The 14,011-nt window shown below is 44.9% G+C and overlaps 1 protein-coding gene across 1 annotated transcript in view; it reads left to right on the top strand.

Annotated features, from left to right (window-relative positions):
• The window catches only part of MAP1B (microtubule associated protein 1B), a 95,383-nt gene that overhangs the window by 65,774 nt on the left and 15,598 nt on the right, over positions 1-14,011 (top strand). Inside the window, exons 3-4 of the mRNA XM_090276368.1 lie at positions 5,367-5,449; positions 7,859-7,999. Coding sequence (XP_090132494.1) covers positions 5,367-5,449; positions 7,859-7,999 — 224 coding nt within the window. The remainder of the gene's footprint in view (positions 1-5,366; positions 5,450-7,858; positions 8,000-14,011) is intronic.

A 14,011-nucleotide genomic window follows, 5' to 3' on the forward strand; every position in this document is an offset into this window, starting at 1 on the left:
AACTGCTGGTGCAGATCTCTCTCCTCCCTCCACACCAGCATCCTTTCTCTGCAGACTTTGCCCGTCTCTTAGCACATTTGCTTGACATCAGTATTGTGGATTCCTGCAGAAAGGAGGCCTGGCTGTCAGCCCAAACAGAACGCTGCTATGAAACGCTGCTAATTAATTTTAGTTCCAGCACTGAATACGTTTCATTTCTTGCTTTCATCTATTTATCTAAATTTTAGCCTTGGGAGTGTTTTTTGCATGTGCGGTTGGAGGTGAGATGTTTCTTCTTTGCACTTCCACTTTGGTGAAGAGGTAAGAGTTGTAGAACTCTCACTGCTCTCATGTTTCTTCCCTCCCTCCCTCCCAGTGAAGACAGACTTTTAATGTCAAGACATTTTGTGCTTCTGGCCTTTTCTTGATATATTAACCCTTACTTTTAGCTCTATAATCCTAGTCCTTCTTTTACCCCCTTTCTAATTGCATTTCCCTTTCTAACTCTAGAAACTTCTTTAACCCTAAGATTTTGGCTTGATCTTCACATTGAAGGTTTTTTCAGTGCTGAATAACAACGTCAGATGCCTTTTCCAAAAAGAATCCACTCTGGTATCACCTGGGCCAGGGGCCGGAGGAATAGGTGGGTGAAGACGGGGCAGTGGTGTGAACTGGTGGAGTGAGGGGCAGAGATACATGGGCATGAGGCTGCTTCTGCTGGAGGCCTTGACCCTGACTCAGGTGTGGTTACCACTCCATCCACATCAGTGACTCAGGACCCTCCTTACCTTCTCCCTTCCACCCTGAATACACATCGAAGCTTTTCTTTATTCTTCAGTTTCTATTTCTGGATTATGTTTGCAACATATTCCTTTTTCAGGAAAGGGAGTTACAGAAATAAACTTCTGGATTGTGATCATTCATGGAAATAGAAATTAAGTATTTATCCTTAAGACATAGAGGTTTTCATTCATTTAAAGACAATTTAAAAGGTTTTAGCATTAGTGGTTATTTTCATCAAGGGCTCTCCCTTTTTATGAGCACTGCTGCAGTCTCTCCTTTGCTCCAGGCTGCTTCAGTCACCAGCCGCCTAACGGGCCTCGCCCGTCTGGCTGTTCTCTGGCCCCAGCAGAGATGTAACAACCTTCTCAGCTGCTGTGTTCCGGGGTTGCTGTGTGCTGGAGAGAGGAGTCAGCTGTGTGCAGGTTTCCGTAGAGCTTTGGTTGTGCCTGTGCCTCAGCGCCGGGTGTCCTTGAAGTCAGCCATGGTTAGCTTCTTCCTAAACCAGAGGGGGGTGAGGTGTGAATATTAACCTCTGTGAAGAAGAGACCCCATAAGCATCCTACAAATTATACACCTAGAAAATAATGTTTTGTTTTAAGAGATTTCAAAGTCACCTGAATAGAGTAAAACCTAAACTACTAGATGTAGATTCAAGTGTTCAAAAAGGAAAACAGTCCCAGCAATAACTGAAAACTACAAGCTTATCTGAGTTTCAAGCACGGCCTTTGGGACTATCTGTCCCAGATAGACGTTTCATTGTCTGCAAGGACCCCACTGCCTCAGGGGGTCCCCAGACCATCCTCTGTTGTTTCTAAGGTGGAGCACACCCCTTTTTCTGTGTCACATAACAGACCCCCCCCCCACCTCCCTGAGGTAGAGCCTTCACATTACACTGAGTTCATAGGGAGCCCTCAAAGACTTATCAAAACGAGGGTGACGATCATTCCATCTCAAAGCCCTGCTTTTGCTTCCCTCAGACCAACACTGAGGAGCAGTACGTCCTCACCAGCTGCCTAATGATTCCCCCCGTGAGCTGTTTCTGCAGAACGCTATCTGTGATGGTGGAGCAAGGGGCTGCCCCCTGTTGTCTTTCTTTCCTGGGAACTTATTTTCTGAAGCAACTGAATGAGACCTTTGCAGGCGAGGGTGGTGGCCTCTCCTTCAGAACGCCTGGCCCGGTTCCCAGTGTGAAACATTCCCCAAATATGCAACTTTGTAAGCGTCCCAGCAGCCAGAGCCCAGAGCAGCCTGCTGCCTGAAGAGCTGGCATCCCACTGGGACGCCGTGGATGGGGGACGGGGGACGGGGGACGGGCATGGGCATGGGCTCCGGCCCCTCAGGCAGGCCCAGCCCCTGGTTACGTCTTCGGGAGAAGAATCTGGCCAACAGTCTGTCTGTGACAAGAGCTTGAAGTTTCTCTCTCTCTTTAAATCCCCTCCTTCATTCAAATCCAATCCTATCAAAAGGCTTTTGTTGAAAGAGCAGCCCCAGCATCTTGGTGCACGGCTGTGTCAGTATTTCCAAAGATGGACTAGAAGAACGTCCTTAGTTGAATTCCTGAGCAAACAGGTCTGAGAATTGACTTGGAAGGAGTAGAGATTCACAGCTGCTGTCACATGGCATTTGTCTTGTTTTTGAGTGATGAAGCCACAGAAGAAAGGAACTTCTTGTGGATGGTAAGAAGCCCCCTGCCAGGGAGTGTCTGGGGAAGGGCTCCCTGGGTGGGCCAGGCTGTCGCTTAGATGCTGCCCCTGGAAGGATGCTGCTAGCAGGGTAGGGACAGATTGTAGATCACGTAGGGAAGAACGGGGCTCTGATTTCTTTAGCATCTCTTGGGGAAGGAGCCAGGTCCGTTTTTGTGGGTTCCTCCAGAATATACTAATGGTTACAGCCATACTGTGGCATTATGCTGCCTGAAAACAGCCTGGCCAAAAGTTTGATCGAGGACACAACAATTCACTTCTCCTTGATCTTAAGCTTTTGCTTAATTTTGTTTCAGCTTAGTACTCTTGAAGCCCCTGAAGTCTTTGTTTCACAGAGGCTGCTAATGAAAGGACGTAGGGGGCAGTTTTCTGTGTTTTGCTGGTTGTCATTTTATCATTTGCTCATTTATTCTGATGTTCTGCTTGAGCTTTAAATGCATATGGTTGTCAAAAGCTAAAACAACCAAGCCAATAAGCAATGTCCAGCAATTACAGACTCTGGCATTCATAAACGAACATTCTTTCCTACGGCTGAGTTGAATTATTTTCCTTAAGGCTCGGTCCTTTGCCTGCTCAAATTGTATGACATTGTGCTGTTTGGTGGTTTCTTCGTTTTTAGGCATTGGGAGTAAAGAATCACACACCTTCTCTTAAGTGTACCCTCTTTTATGTGGGTGTTCTGCCACCTTTGCTCTTTTTTTCTTTTTTATAATATTCTTCTGATGCTTTCTGGCTTCTTGATTCTTTAAGCACATTTCTGATTTTATTCCTCTGTTTTCTTCCCTAGCTGTTCTTTGGCATTTAATGTCTGTGCCTTGTTCAAGTCCTAGCTCTTACTAGTTATGTGAACTTGGGCTAGTTAATTGTCTTTTATAGACCTGATAGTTGTCATAGTGAAGGAACATAGTACCTCTGTCATTGAGCTCTTCTGGGGATTAAATGAATCAGTACATGTGTGGTGCTTAGAACAGTACCCGACACCATTATTGTTTAGTTTGGGCTTCTTCCATGTTTCTTGTGGGTCTGTTGGTAAATATTGGCTGTTAAGAAAGATAAGACAGTGGAAGATAACAGGCTTGATGGCGCAATGGTGGTATTTCAACACGGGGCAGTGCCATAGTAGTTCTGGTCCTTGATGATATGAAGGAAAAAAGCCCTAAGCTGTGTACCCTGGACCGCTTCTTTTTTTTTTAAGCCCGTTTATTGAGATTACAATTCTCATACCATACAATTCACCCAATTTAAGTACACTATTCAATAGGATTTGGCATATAATATTATCAATTTTTTAAGTTCTGGTAAAATATATAGAAAACACAAAATTTGCCTTTATAACCAATTTTAAGTGTACAGTTCAGTGGCATGAATTACATTCACAATGTTGTGCAACCATCACCTCTATTTCCAAAATGTTTTTCATCACCCCAAACAGAAACTCTGTACCCATTAAGCAGTAAGTCTCCATTCCCTCTCTTCCGGCCTCTGATAACTTCTAGTTTGCTTTCTGACTCTATGAATTTGCCTATTCTAGACATTACATGTAAGTGGAATTATACAGTATTTGTCCTTCTGTGTCTGGCTTATTTCACTTAGTATAATATTTTAAGACTTTATCCATATTGCTGTATGTATATCAGAACTTCATTCCTTTTAATGTCTGAATAATATTCCACCTCATGGGTATACCATAGTTTGTTTCATCCATAGGTGGACATTGGGTTGTCTCCACCTTTTGGCCATTGTGAATAATGCTGCGATGAATGTTGGCATACAAGTTCCCACTTTTCATCTGCCTAGATCATGTAGTAATTCTATTTTAGCTTTTTCGTCATTCTCTCTTCTTGCGTTTCTCTCCTTTGGAGTCTGTCTTCCTCAGATTCTGTTCCATTTCTTCCTGTTATCCATGTTTCATTTGCTTCCAATCAGCAGCGCTTCTTATGTCCCCTCCCAACCCTTTGCCTCCCTCTCACAATGTCGTCTTTGTCTCTCATCGACGGGCAGAGCCCCTATCGCCCACTCTGGCCACACATCGCCTGATCCCTTTCATCTCATTGTCTAAGGAGGGGAGCCTTTGTAGGTTATCCACAGGCCTCCATCCACTGCCTCTGGAGGTCGTTTCAGCGCAGGATGTCCCTAAAGTCTCAAAGGTGTGGGAAGTCAGGGATGTGGAGCCAAAAACCCTGCAGCATCTCAGCCCTCCTTAGACAGGCTTCTTCCTTCCCACACACCTTGCTTTGTTGTTCTCCCTCCACTTTGCTTGCATGTAGGGGACAGTTTGGCCTCCCTGGCCAGCAGGAAAGTTGTTCTCCACTTTTCATTTGCACACAGTTTCTCCGCTTTTCTATGAGTGAGTGAATGAATTAATGAATACCCCAACAGCCTGTAAGCCTGCCTCAGACAGCCATTCCGGTTGTTGGGCTAATTGTTAGCTGGGTTTCTGGATGTCATTCATTTCACAATAAGGCCCCTAATTAATCTCAGCACCGTTCTCACCAGAAGAAAGGCCTCACCAGAAGAAAGGCAGATAGAGAGAAACATCCCCAATTACCATGAGAAAGGAAATGTCAAGAGCCCCTTGGAGTTTTCCTGGCGTTCACCCCTGTCTCAGATGAAAATCGCCATTAACCCTCAGACAGCCTGGAGATCAACCATGAAAACTAGGGGCTTATGAGAGCGTGAGGAGCCCTGGACCACACGGACCCGATTCCTGGAGAGACTGCTGGGGTCCGCACACCCTTGCTTAGTAACACCAACTGTGTTTCCCAAGAGCATGTGGAGAACCGTGGTGCCCAGTGCTTCGTCAGAAGCAGAAATGCTTCAGCTGCCCCAGAAGCTGTCGGGGAGGTTTTAATCTGGGAAAACTAAAGGTCTCCTCTTTTGTCTGTGTTTTTGTGCCTGCAGGACAAAAGATCCTTCATCACCGAAGTGACGTTTTAGAAACAGTGGTCCTGATCAACCCTTCAGATGAAGCAGTCAGCACTGAGGTAGGCATGCAGCTCTGCAGCGTCTTGGGCAGAGCCTCACAGTGTGGGCAGGACCCAGCTGATTGGAGGGACTGGAGCAGGTGGCGGAGAGGGACGCAGGAGAGAACAGTTCTTGGTCCAGGATGCTGAGTCCAGTCAGTGGCTGGTTCTCTTTATCAGCAGCATCCCAGACTGTCCTTCCCAATAAGGACAAAATGGTGGAATATTCTGGAACTGGAATATTTTATCACAGCCAGTGAAGAGAAATCTTGGCTGTATATGGAAGGTGTGCTGCTGGCATAGATTCTGCTAGGATGCAGCAGGGGAAATAGATGTCAGGCCCTCAGGCCAGGACATCCAGGACCCAAATTTCGAGAAAGGCATCTCAAATGCAAGCCCCCTTCAAGTCCATCCTGCCCACCCCCTTATCACTGTGGAAAGGCAGGATAGCACAGTGGTCAGGGGCATGGTCTCTGGATCCAGGCTGCCTGGGTTCTGCTTATTAGCTGGTGGCCTTGGGCAAGGTATTTACTGTCTCTTTGTCTCCATTTTTACCTCTGTGAAATGGAGCTTCTACAGAGCTTACATTTAGTTTTTATATTTAATGTTAGGCTTAGGAATATGAAGTACTTAGAACACAGCATGGCACATAACAACTGAATATAAATATTGGCTGTTCTTACTACTAATGTTACTATTTCCATCATATGAAATTTTTGCCAGAGAGAGCAACAGGGCATTTCAGAGCCTGCTGTGAGAGAGGGCCTTGGCTAAAGTCAAGAGTCTCCGGCCCACGCCAGAGGAGTTGATATTTCCCCATTTACCCTTTCCTTTATTACAGTTTAGCATCTCTGAGATTGAGTTGCTTCTTGGACATTGAAGTAGCCTCAGTCCCTGGGGGCCTCCATTAACTGAAGAGTCTCTTCTGCCCACACTTTGAGCATCTCTGTGACTGTCGCCCATTTTGTGAAACTGGGATGTTTTACGTACATACCACTCACCATAAAATCCGTGCTTTGAAAGTGTGTAATCCAGTGGATTTCATATGTTCACAAATTACAAAACATCTCTCCCCCAAACCCTAAAATTATTAGCAGTTATTCCCCATTTCCTCCAACTGCTGGCAACCACTAACCTACTTTTTGCCTCTGTGGATTTGCCTGTTCTAAATATTTCAGATAATGGGAATCATACAATATGCAGCCCTTGGTGTCTGGCTTATTTCACTCAGCATAATGTTTTCAGGATTCATCCACATTGTAGCATGTATCAGTACTTGATTCCTTTTTATGGCTGAGTACCATGCCATTGTATAGATATATACCACACTTTGTTGATCAGTTGATGGACATTTGGCTTGCTTCCACTTTTTGGCTATCATTATGTAGCTAGCTTTGATCCCAATTTTTCCTGCTTCAGGTTAGCAGGACCTCTGGACCTCTCTGACAATCCATTAAGGCACCAAGTTGAAGCAGGTGATAGGCTAGTATCCTGTAGCTAACAGCATCAGGAAGTAAATACAATGTGAAAAAAGCTGGAGGATGAATATATATCCAACCAGACTGCCTGGAACAGCTGTGGGAAATGGAAAAGGAAAAAACATAAGGAATTTCTTTAAGGAATTCAGGCTTGCCTATGGAGCAGGTGGGGCTGGAACAGTTACTTCAGGGTATGTGTGTTTGCTTGATTAGGCTGTGGCGTGGTTGGAGGCAGTGGGTCCTCATGGCCTGTTTACAATTTTGTGCCCTGCGCTGAGCAAAATTGGGATAGAATGAGTACCTTGGTGCTTAGAGCAGGGTTTCTGCTAAGGACAGGCTGACGTCCTGCCACACTTAAGTTTGCAGAGTTTTTTAGTGCAAACCATTTACAATTCTATTTAAAAGATTGCCATTCAGGGGCAGCTCTTTGTTTATGTTCAATGTTAGGTGCCTCTCTGATCCCATTGTAGGCTGCATTTGGAGCTGTGTGTTTGGTGTGTGGCTTGGAAGGAAGGGGATCCTGGATGGGAGGGGCTGACTGGGGACCCTAGTTGGAAACCTGTGTTTCCTGAGGCAGCAGCTGGGGGACCTGGGCTGTACTTGGTGACTCAGCCTGTGAGATATTCAGTAAGTCTCAGCCCAGATGCTGCTAGTAGACACAGCTGTGGAACAAATGATCAACAGCTATGGAGACAGCTTTGAAAAAGACAAGGAAATTAAAGTCAGCCACCACTACTGTCCTGGTTGTAACCAAACTCGTAAAATGGCCTTCACAGGTGATCTGATGACCAGGCATTGGCTCTGTCCACCTCCCCAGGGGAAGTTTGAATAACTAGGGAATGAATGATTTCTGCTGGTGATAAACTTCAAGCATTCCAAGGCTAGCCCTGTCTGGCAGGTGGAATGGCAGTGCTGCTGTGGCTCACATCCTATACCCTGTGCTTTGTTTCAGGTGCGCTTAATGATCACGGACGCTGCCCGACACAAGCTGCTCGTGCTGACGGGGCAGTGCTTTGAAAATACTGGAGAGCTCATTCTCCAGTCCGGCTCTTTCTCCTTCCAGAACTTCATAGAGATTTTCACTGATCAAGAGGTGGGCTCCTGTCTGGGAGTATCTAAGCTTTACCATCACTTTGTTGCTGTTGTAGCCTCAGGCTGCTCTTTGAAAGCACTCCAGGGAGGTAGTAGAAGAAGGGGAGGGAATGTCACACCTCTTTGAAATAAGCAAAACTGGGACCCAACATACTATAATTCTATGGCTTATCACTAGAATTTAGAGGCCTCATCTATAATTAATTGGAATCATCTTTAATGGCCCAAGATACAGGTGGAAGAGTGTTGGAACAGTCAATATCTTACAGATGGCAAAAATGATGGAAACACTTGAAATGAGCCCCAAAGAAAACCCAGGTTTCCTGTTTTCTGAAAGGATATTCTAAAAATCTCTTAGACTTTTGGTAGGATTTCATTGCCCTGCTTTCTTTCAGTACTTGAACTTACTTATGCTGATCTAATATTTGGTCCCAATGTTTGAAGTTGGGCTGCTTGAACAGCCCCCAAAAGAGAGGGCTCGAGAAAGGGATACCTGTAGGAAAATGGGCACGTTCATGGTTCACATTCATGCCCCAAGCAAAAAGATGGTTATGGTAGCTGGACTGAAGCTGGATCATTCATATTTCTAATGAATATGTCTTATTCAAGGATGATACGTGTGAAGAATTAAAAACTAGATTACAATAACGGTGTTTGAGAAAATCAGAATGAAGATTTTAATTTGGTTATTTCTGCTTGAGAATTTATCCTGGCCAGGCAACTTCTCTTTCCTAAATAATGTGCCTCTTTTGCTTTGTTTATTGGTTTACAGTAGTTACAGAAACAGTTCGGGGCTCTCCCATGGCAGGTTGGGGCCTGCCCGGAGCTGATAGCAGATTTCCGCCTCCCCACCGGGGGCCGTGAGGGGGAGGGAGGCGCTGAGAGGGCGCGTTGCCACAACTATTTAAAACCATCTTCCTGGGAACTTACTGAGGGGGCGGCCTCTCAGCCTCAGAGGTGTTGTGAGGGCCATCTGTCTTTCTGCGTTTCATCTTCCTTAGGCTGTGCTTCCCAGAGAGGTCTCTGTGTACTTTTCGTCCCCGGCGAGAGCTGTAAATAACCTGCCCAGCCCCATTTGGCTCACCTGGAGATGTCTATAAAAAGACTGGTTGGGTGACATAAGCAGGGTTCACTCTCCACCCACTGGGCTTGCAGGGACAAAAAATTGTGAAAAGGAACATTTTACAGACCATGGTCATCTGGGTCCTGGGGCATATAGTCCTGGCTCCTCACAGCGAGAAGGGGCCTCAGGGCCTTGTTCTCTGGAGCCTGGGATCTGTCTCCCTCCGAGGCATGTCTGTCTCCATCTCAGATCCACTGCACGCACACACTGTAGAGGCCCAGTAAGCCTTTGGTTATTGCATTGAAAATACCCGAGCTAGAACTATAATCCTCACTCTACCTGCCCCTTTAAAGTCAGAATCTTTTGCCAGATTGTGTCCCCACGTGCATGTTATGCCTGAAGGCAGGTGGGCATTTATCTGGTAACTCACAGGTCACACACACTATCAGCACCTTACCCCAGGGAAGAAAGAGAGCCGTAGAGGCCTGGAAATTGCCCTGTGGCCCAGTAACACTGGTGGGTGGTTAATTGGCCCACTGGTAGGCTCTGAGTTCAGCCTTGACCCCTCAGCTCACTTATGTACATGGTTATCTCCCCTGCATTCCTGTGCAGTTCTGCAGTTAGTTTCTAGTGACTGGTTTCCATAACCCTGCACTACGCCCCCTCTTGCCCTACCTCGCCCGGCCTCTCCAGTAAAATTGAACAGAGGATGAATATAAAGAAAAGGGTTTGTCATTGCCCAAATTTTAAACAAGGAGGTATCACAGTTTATCCATCCAGACTCCATATAACACCCTTCTCTCTCTTTAAGTAAGGCATAGTGTTACAAAATTGCTGCTTCAATCATTTTTTATTAGCCCATGGAAGTAGAATTTTAGCACAATGAATGGTGCACCTATCAGAATTTATCCCTACTCACTGAAGAAAAAGAACGGGCCTTAACTGAAGAAAGTGAATTCTGTGCAAGGGCAGATGCCCCAAGGTTTGTAACCACTGGGGTGGGTTCTGAAGAGCATACGCCTTCTTAGCACTCAGCCAGGTATCGTTTAGGCCAGAGTCTCTGTCATGGTCTCCTCTGCCTGCCCTATAACTCCACCCAAATATTTTGGAGAAAGTATTGTTCAACACATGTGGGAAAGGATCTCTGGAGTTCTCCTGAATGGACTAGATCAGTGTTGGGGGGTGGGGAGGAGGCGAGGGAAGGGGAGAACATTGGGTGGAATTCACCACCCTTTTCCTCTTGCTGCAACCAGACCAACTCAGACTTTATTCCTCTGGCATTGTGGACTTTGAGGAGAGGCTGCTACGGCTAAAATGGGTTGCAAATCATTGGATGAGACCAATGGTTACTAGCCTTTTAGAGCTATGGTTGCCTGTAGTTGCACTGGAAAAAGGGTTTGAGTACAGAATAACTTAGTAACAAAGGGACCTTAAAGGCCATTTGGTGTCCAGTTCTGTTCCTTTTATCCAGTGCTTGATACATGTTACTGAACAGAGGCCTGGCCCTGAGTGGGTCTGCCTAGGGCCAGCTGTAATGTGTGGGTTCCTGCCTTTGTGTAGGAGAGATTTCACCACACAAGTCCAGGTGACTACAAGGCTACGTTTTTGAAAGCTGAGCACAGTAAAGCAAGGAAGGGCTTAGCATAGAAGGAACAACAGGAGAGCCTGGGCTGGGCTGCCTTAGCTCACTGGGAAGTCAGAGAAAAGGGGGCTTTGAGGACAGGTTCAGAGGATCAGCCTGGGACAAGCTGCCAGCTGCCCATTGCCTTAGGGTTTAGGAGAGGCCTGCCTGTGAGGAAAGAAGTGGGGGAAGAAGAAGGAAAGGGAATGGAGCAGGCTGCTCCCCAGAGGGAGAGCTCGCTAAGTCCTTTGTCTTGAGGCCTTTATCTCTCTCTTGCAGGCGGGAATCTTAGGGGAGGTCTCAGGGGAGGGTTTCAGTAGAATATTCATCAGTTTTCCAGGTGTACACTTTCAGGGTTGTGGTGTCCCCTGAGGGAAGGGGGTCTTTAGTCATTGCAGTTGGTTCTGGGGTTGTCTGATTTTGCTGCCTTTCTAGGTCTGGAGCTGAAATACAACTGAGGCCTAGAAGTTATCTACAGGGGGGAAATGCCATGGGAGGAGAGGTTACCTGGGGGTCCTTGTTTTCCCACTTTTGCCCCCTGCCAGGGCCTTGGGGTGGAGGTGACAATATGCGCGGGCCACTGTGTTCAGCAATCTGTCTCCGTTTCCCTGTTCCACTTGCCAAGGAATTTCCCTAGCTTCTTAATCCTCTCTCAATACATACTCATCACTTCAGAGAAATGAGAAACACAATTTTTGAAAAGCAAAAATGGTACATTTTTGGATGAGAGTATTGTAAAAAAAATGGCCTTAAAAGTAGAATTATCATTGCATTTTAAGCTTCCAGTTTTGGAGAGTCTTAGTCATTGGAGGTCAACTACAAAACTCGAGTTTAGAGTTTAAAAGAGTCATCTGGCTAACCCATCCCTCCCTGAAATCCAAGGATGCTGAAATCACCATCTCCTGGGGACATTTTTTAGTCTCTCTGTTAGAAAGTTTTTCCTTATGTGTCTCATTGTATCTTCAAGGAAGAAATGTGATCTCTATTCCACCTGACAGTGTCTTAGGTACCCTTCGCTAACATTGCCAAGTTTTTCTCTTCCAGATCCATTATTTTCAGTTCCACCCACTATTCTTCATAAATCAAGATATTAAAGTTTCCTTACATTCCCTGGTCACTGTTCTTCAAGCTTGTTTCATTGGTAGGAAGGGGAGATGGAATGGATATGGGGAAGATTGAAGAGTTCAGTCTTGGTCATGCTTTAGTGCCTTGTGTTACCAGACATCAAGTTAGATGCATGGTCCAGAGCTCAGGGAACTAAAAGTTGGCTGGATATAGTAATTTGGAAGCCATTATCAGCCTATGAGAACATAGATGAAAGTGAACTAGAAAGAGCAGTGTATTAGAAGAGAAAAGGTCTAGGTCTAGCATTTCGAGGTTAAGGCCAAGAAGCAGGCAGCAAGGAGACTTGTTTCAATATGTTTGCTTTTTTGTTTATGGTCTAGTTTCTCTAAAATGTTGTGACTCACACTAGATACCATTCTCTAGGGATCATTGACCAGGTTAAGATTGTGAGAGTCAATGACTTCTATAGTTTTCAATACAGTCTTTTATTAAATAAGTCTGAAAGTAACTTTTGACTATTACCTTTCACAATGACATATCAATGGGGAGAAGATGCAAGTTTTGAGGAGCTCTGTGACTTACATAATTTGGGGGCTCCCTTTAAGAAAAAGAAAACAAAATTATCAATACACAATTAAGTACAGAGCTTTGGGAGACACCCATGCCAATGAGGGCACCTTAAATTGAAGCTTCTTTAGCTTTATGATCAATCCATTAGACTATCAAATAAAATTCCTGAGTTTTTCTATGGATATTGTTAAGCCATATGTCCAAATTCCGCATGTTACCCAGCTGGTTTATTGGACCTTACATTTATCCTTTTAGAAAACCATCCTGTTAGAGTTGACTTCATCATCATCATCCCAATGTCCAGAGCTTTTATAAATGTCTTCATTCTGCCATCCCACATTTTGCTATGCTTCTCTTTTTCCTGCCATCACAGATTTGATAATCAGGTCTTCATTTTTATCCAAGTCCATACTCAACAGGACATCAATGAGCCCTGATGCAGCCCATCACAGACCTCTTCCCAGGTTGACACTAAGCAGCACTATATCCGTTGCTTGCTACAAATCCACCTAATTCTGCTCTCACATTGTTCAGAGATCCTATTAAATGTCTTGCTAAAATCCAGAGATATGCAGTTTACTGTATTCCCTCATTAGTCAAGCAAGTAACATAATCAAAAAAGGAAATGTCATTAGTAGGCCACGACTTAGAAATTCAAATCATATTTCATTAATATTGTCTGCAGGAAAGTCATTTATTTCCTCTATCTTCCTTCCTCTTACAGTATGCCTGCATTTAATGAGAAAAATAAATTGACAAAAAAGGCTATCTTAGCCCAGAGCAATATTTCTTCCAGTCATGTCTCCATCTATCTTTGTAAGAGTAAGGGGAGGGTAGCAATCCACGTGCCTGAGAAGTCTGAGTGAGCTCAAGTCACTTTCCAAGTGCCCGCTCCAGCAGGATAGCACGTATTGAATTGATCAAGTTCAGAGCAGTGCAACAAACATCTTTTGAGCCTGATGATATGTTGGGGAGACAAAGGTAACTACCATACAGCGATATGGAAGATGTGTTTCCTCCTACTTAGGAACTTATAGTCTAATGAGTTCTAATTGCTACCATTTACTATGATGATGATTTTCAAACTTTTTTAGAAGAAGCCTCAGTTTCCAAGTCTAAGACCTAGTGTAGCCACAAGTTTCCTTCTGGCTGCTCCTGTGTTGGATCCTCCTTATTGCTCTCATCTGTTTATTGAATGTACATTGATTAAGAGCCACTGTGGGCTGGACACTTGTAAGACCCAGTCTTTGCCCTTGAGGTACTTGTCTCTAGGGGTGTGTTGCATTAGAGACCTGGAGACAGGCTGGGTGGGGGGTAGGTAAGCAGAGAAGTTTGTTTCCTCTTTATAGCTTCAAGGCTATAGTAATTGTTCCTCTTCTCTGTTCCATTCATCTCTCCTTCTTGAAGGGCTCTTCCCAGCCTGTCTCTGCATTCTTGTGTCGTCTTACACAGTATGCTGCTCTTCATTCAGAGGGACCAGGTTTTCCCACTCTGAAAAGAAACTTGTCCATCAATGCTGACTTCTTTTTTCTGTTTTCCCCATAAATCATAATTTTTCATTTACCAGCTCCTTTGCTATTTTTTATTACCCTTGACTTCCTCAGAATTCTCTGCAACCTTGTTTCCTTTTGGGTCATTTCCTTCATAAGAACTCTCTGGATAGAGGTGAAAAGATGGAAAGTGGGGATGTATTC

This window comes from Furipterus horrens, unplaced genomic scaffold (assembly GCF_987537825.1).
Source record: "Furipterus horrens unplaced genomic scaffold, mFurHor1.1.pri manual_scaffold_5, whole genome shotgun sequence".
In the NCBI taxonomy this organism is placed as follows: domain Eukaryota; kingdom Metazoa; phylum Chordata; class Mammalia; order Chiroptera; family Furipteridae; genus Furipterus; species Furipterus horrens.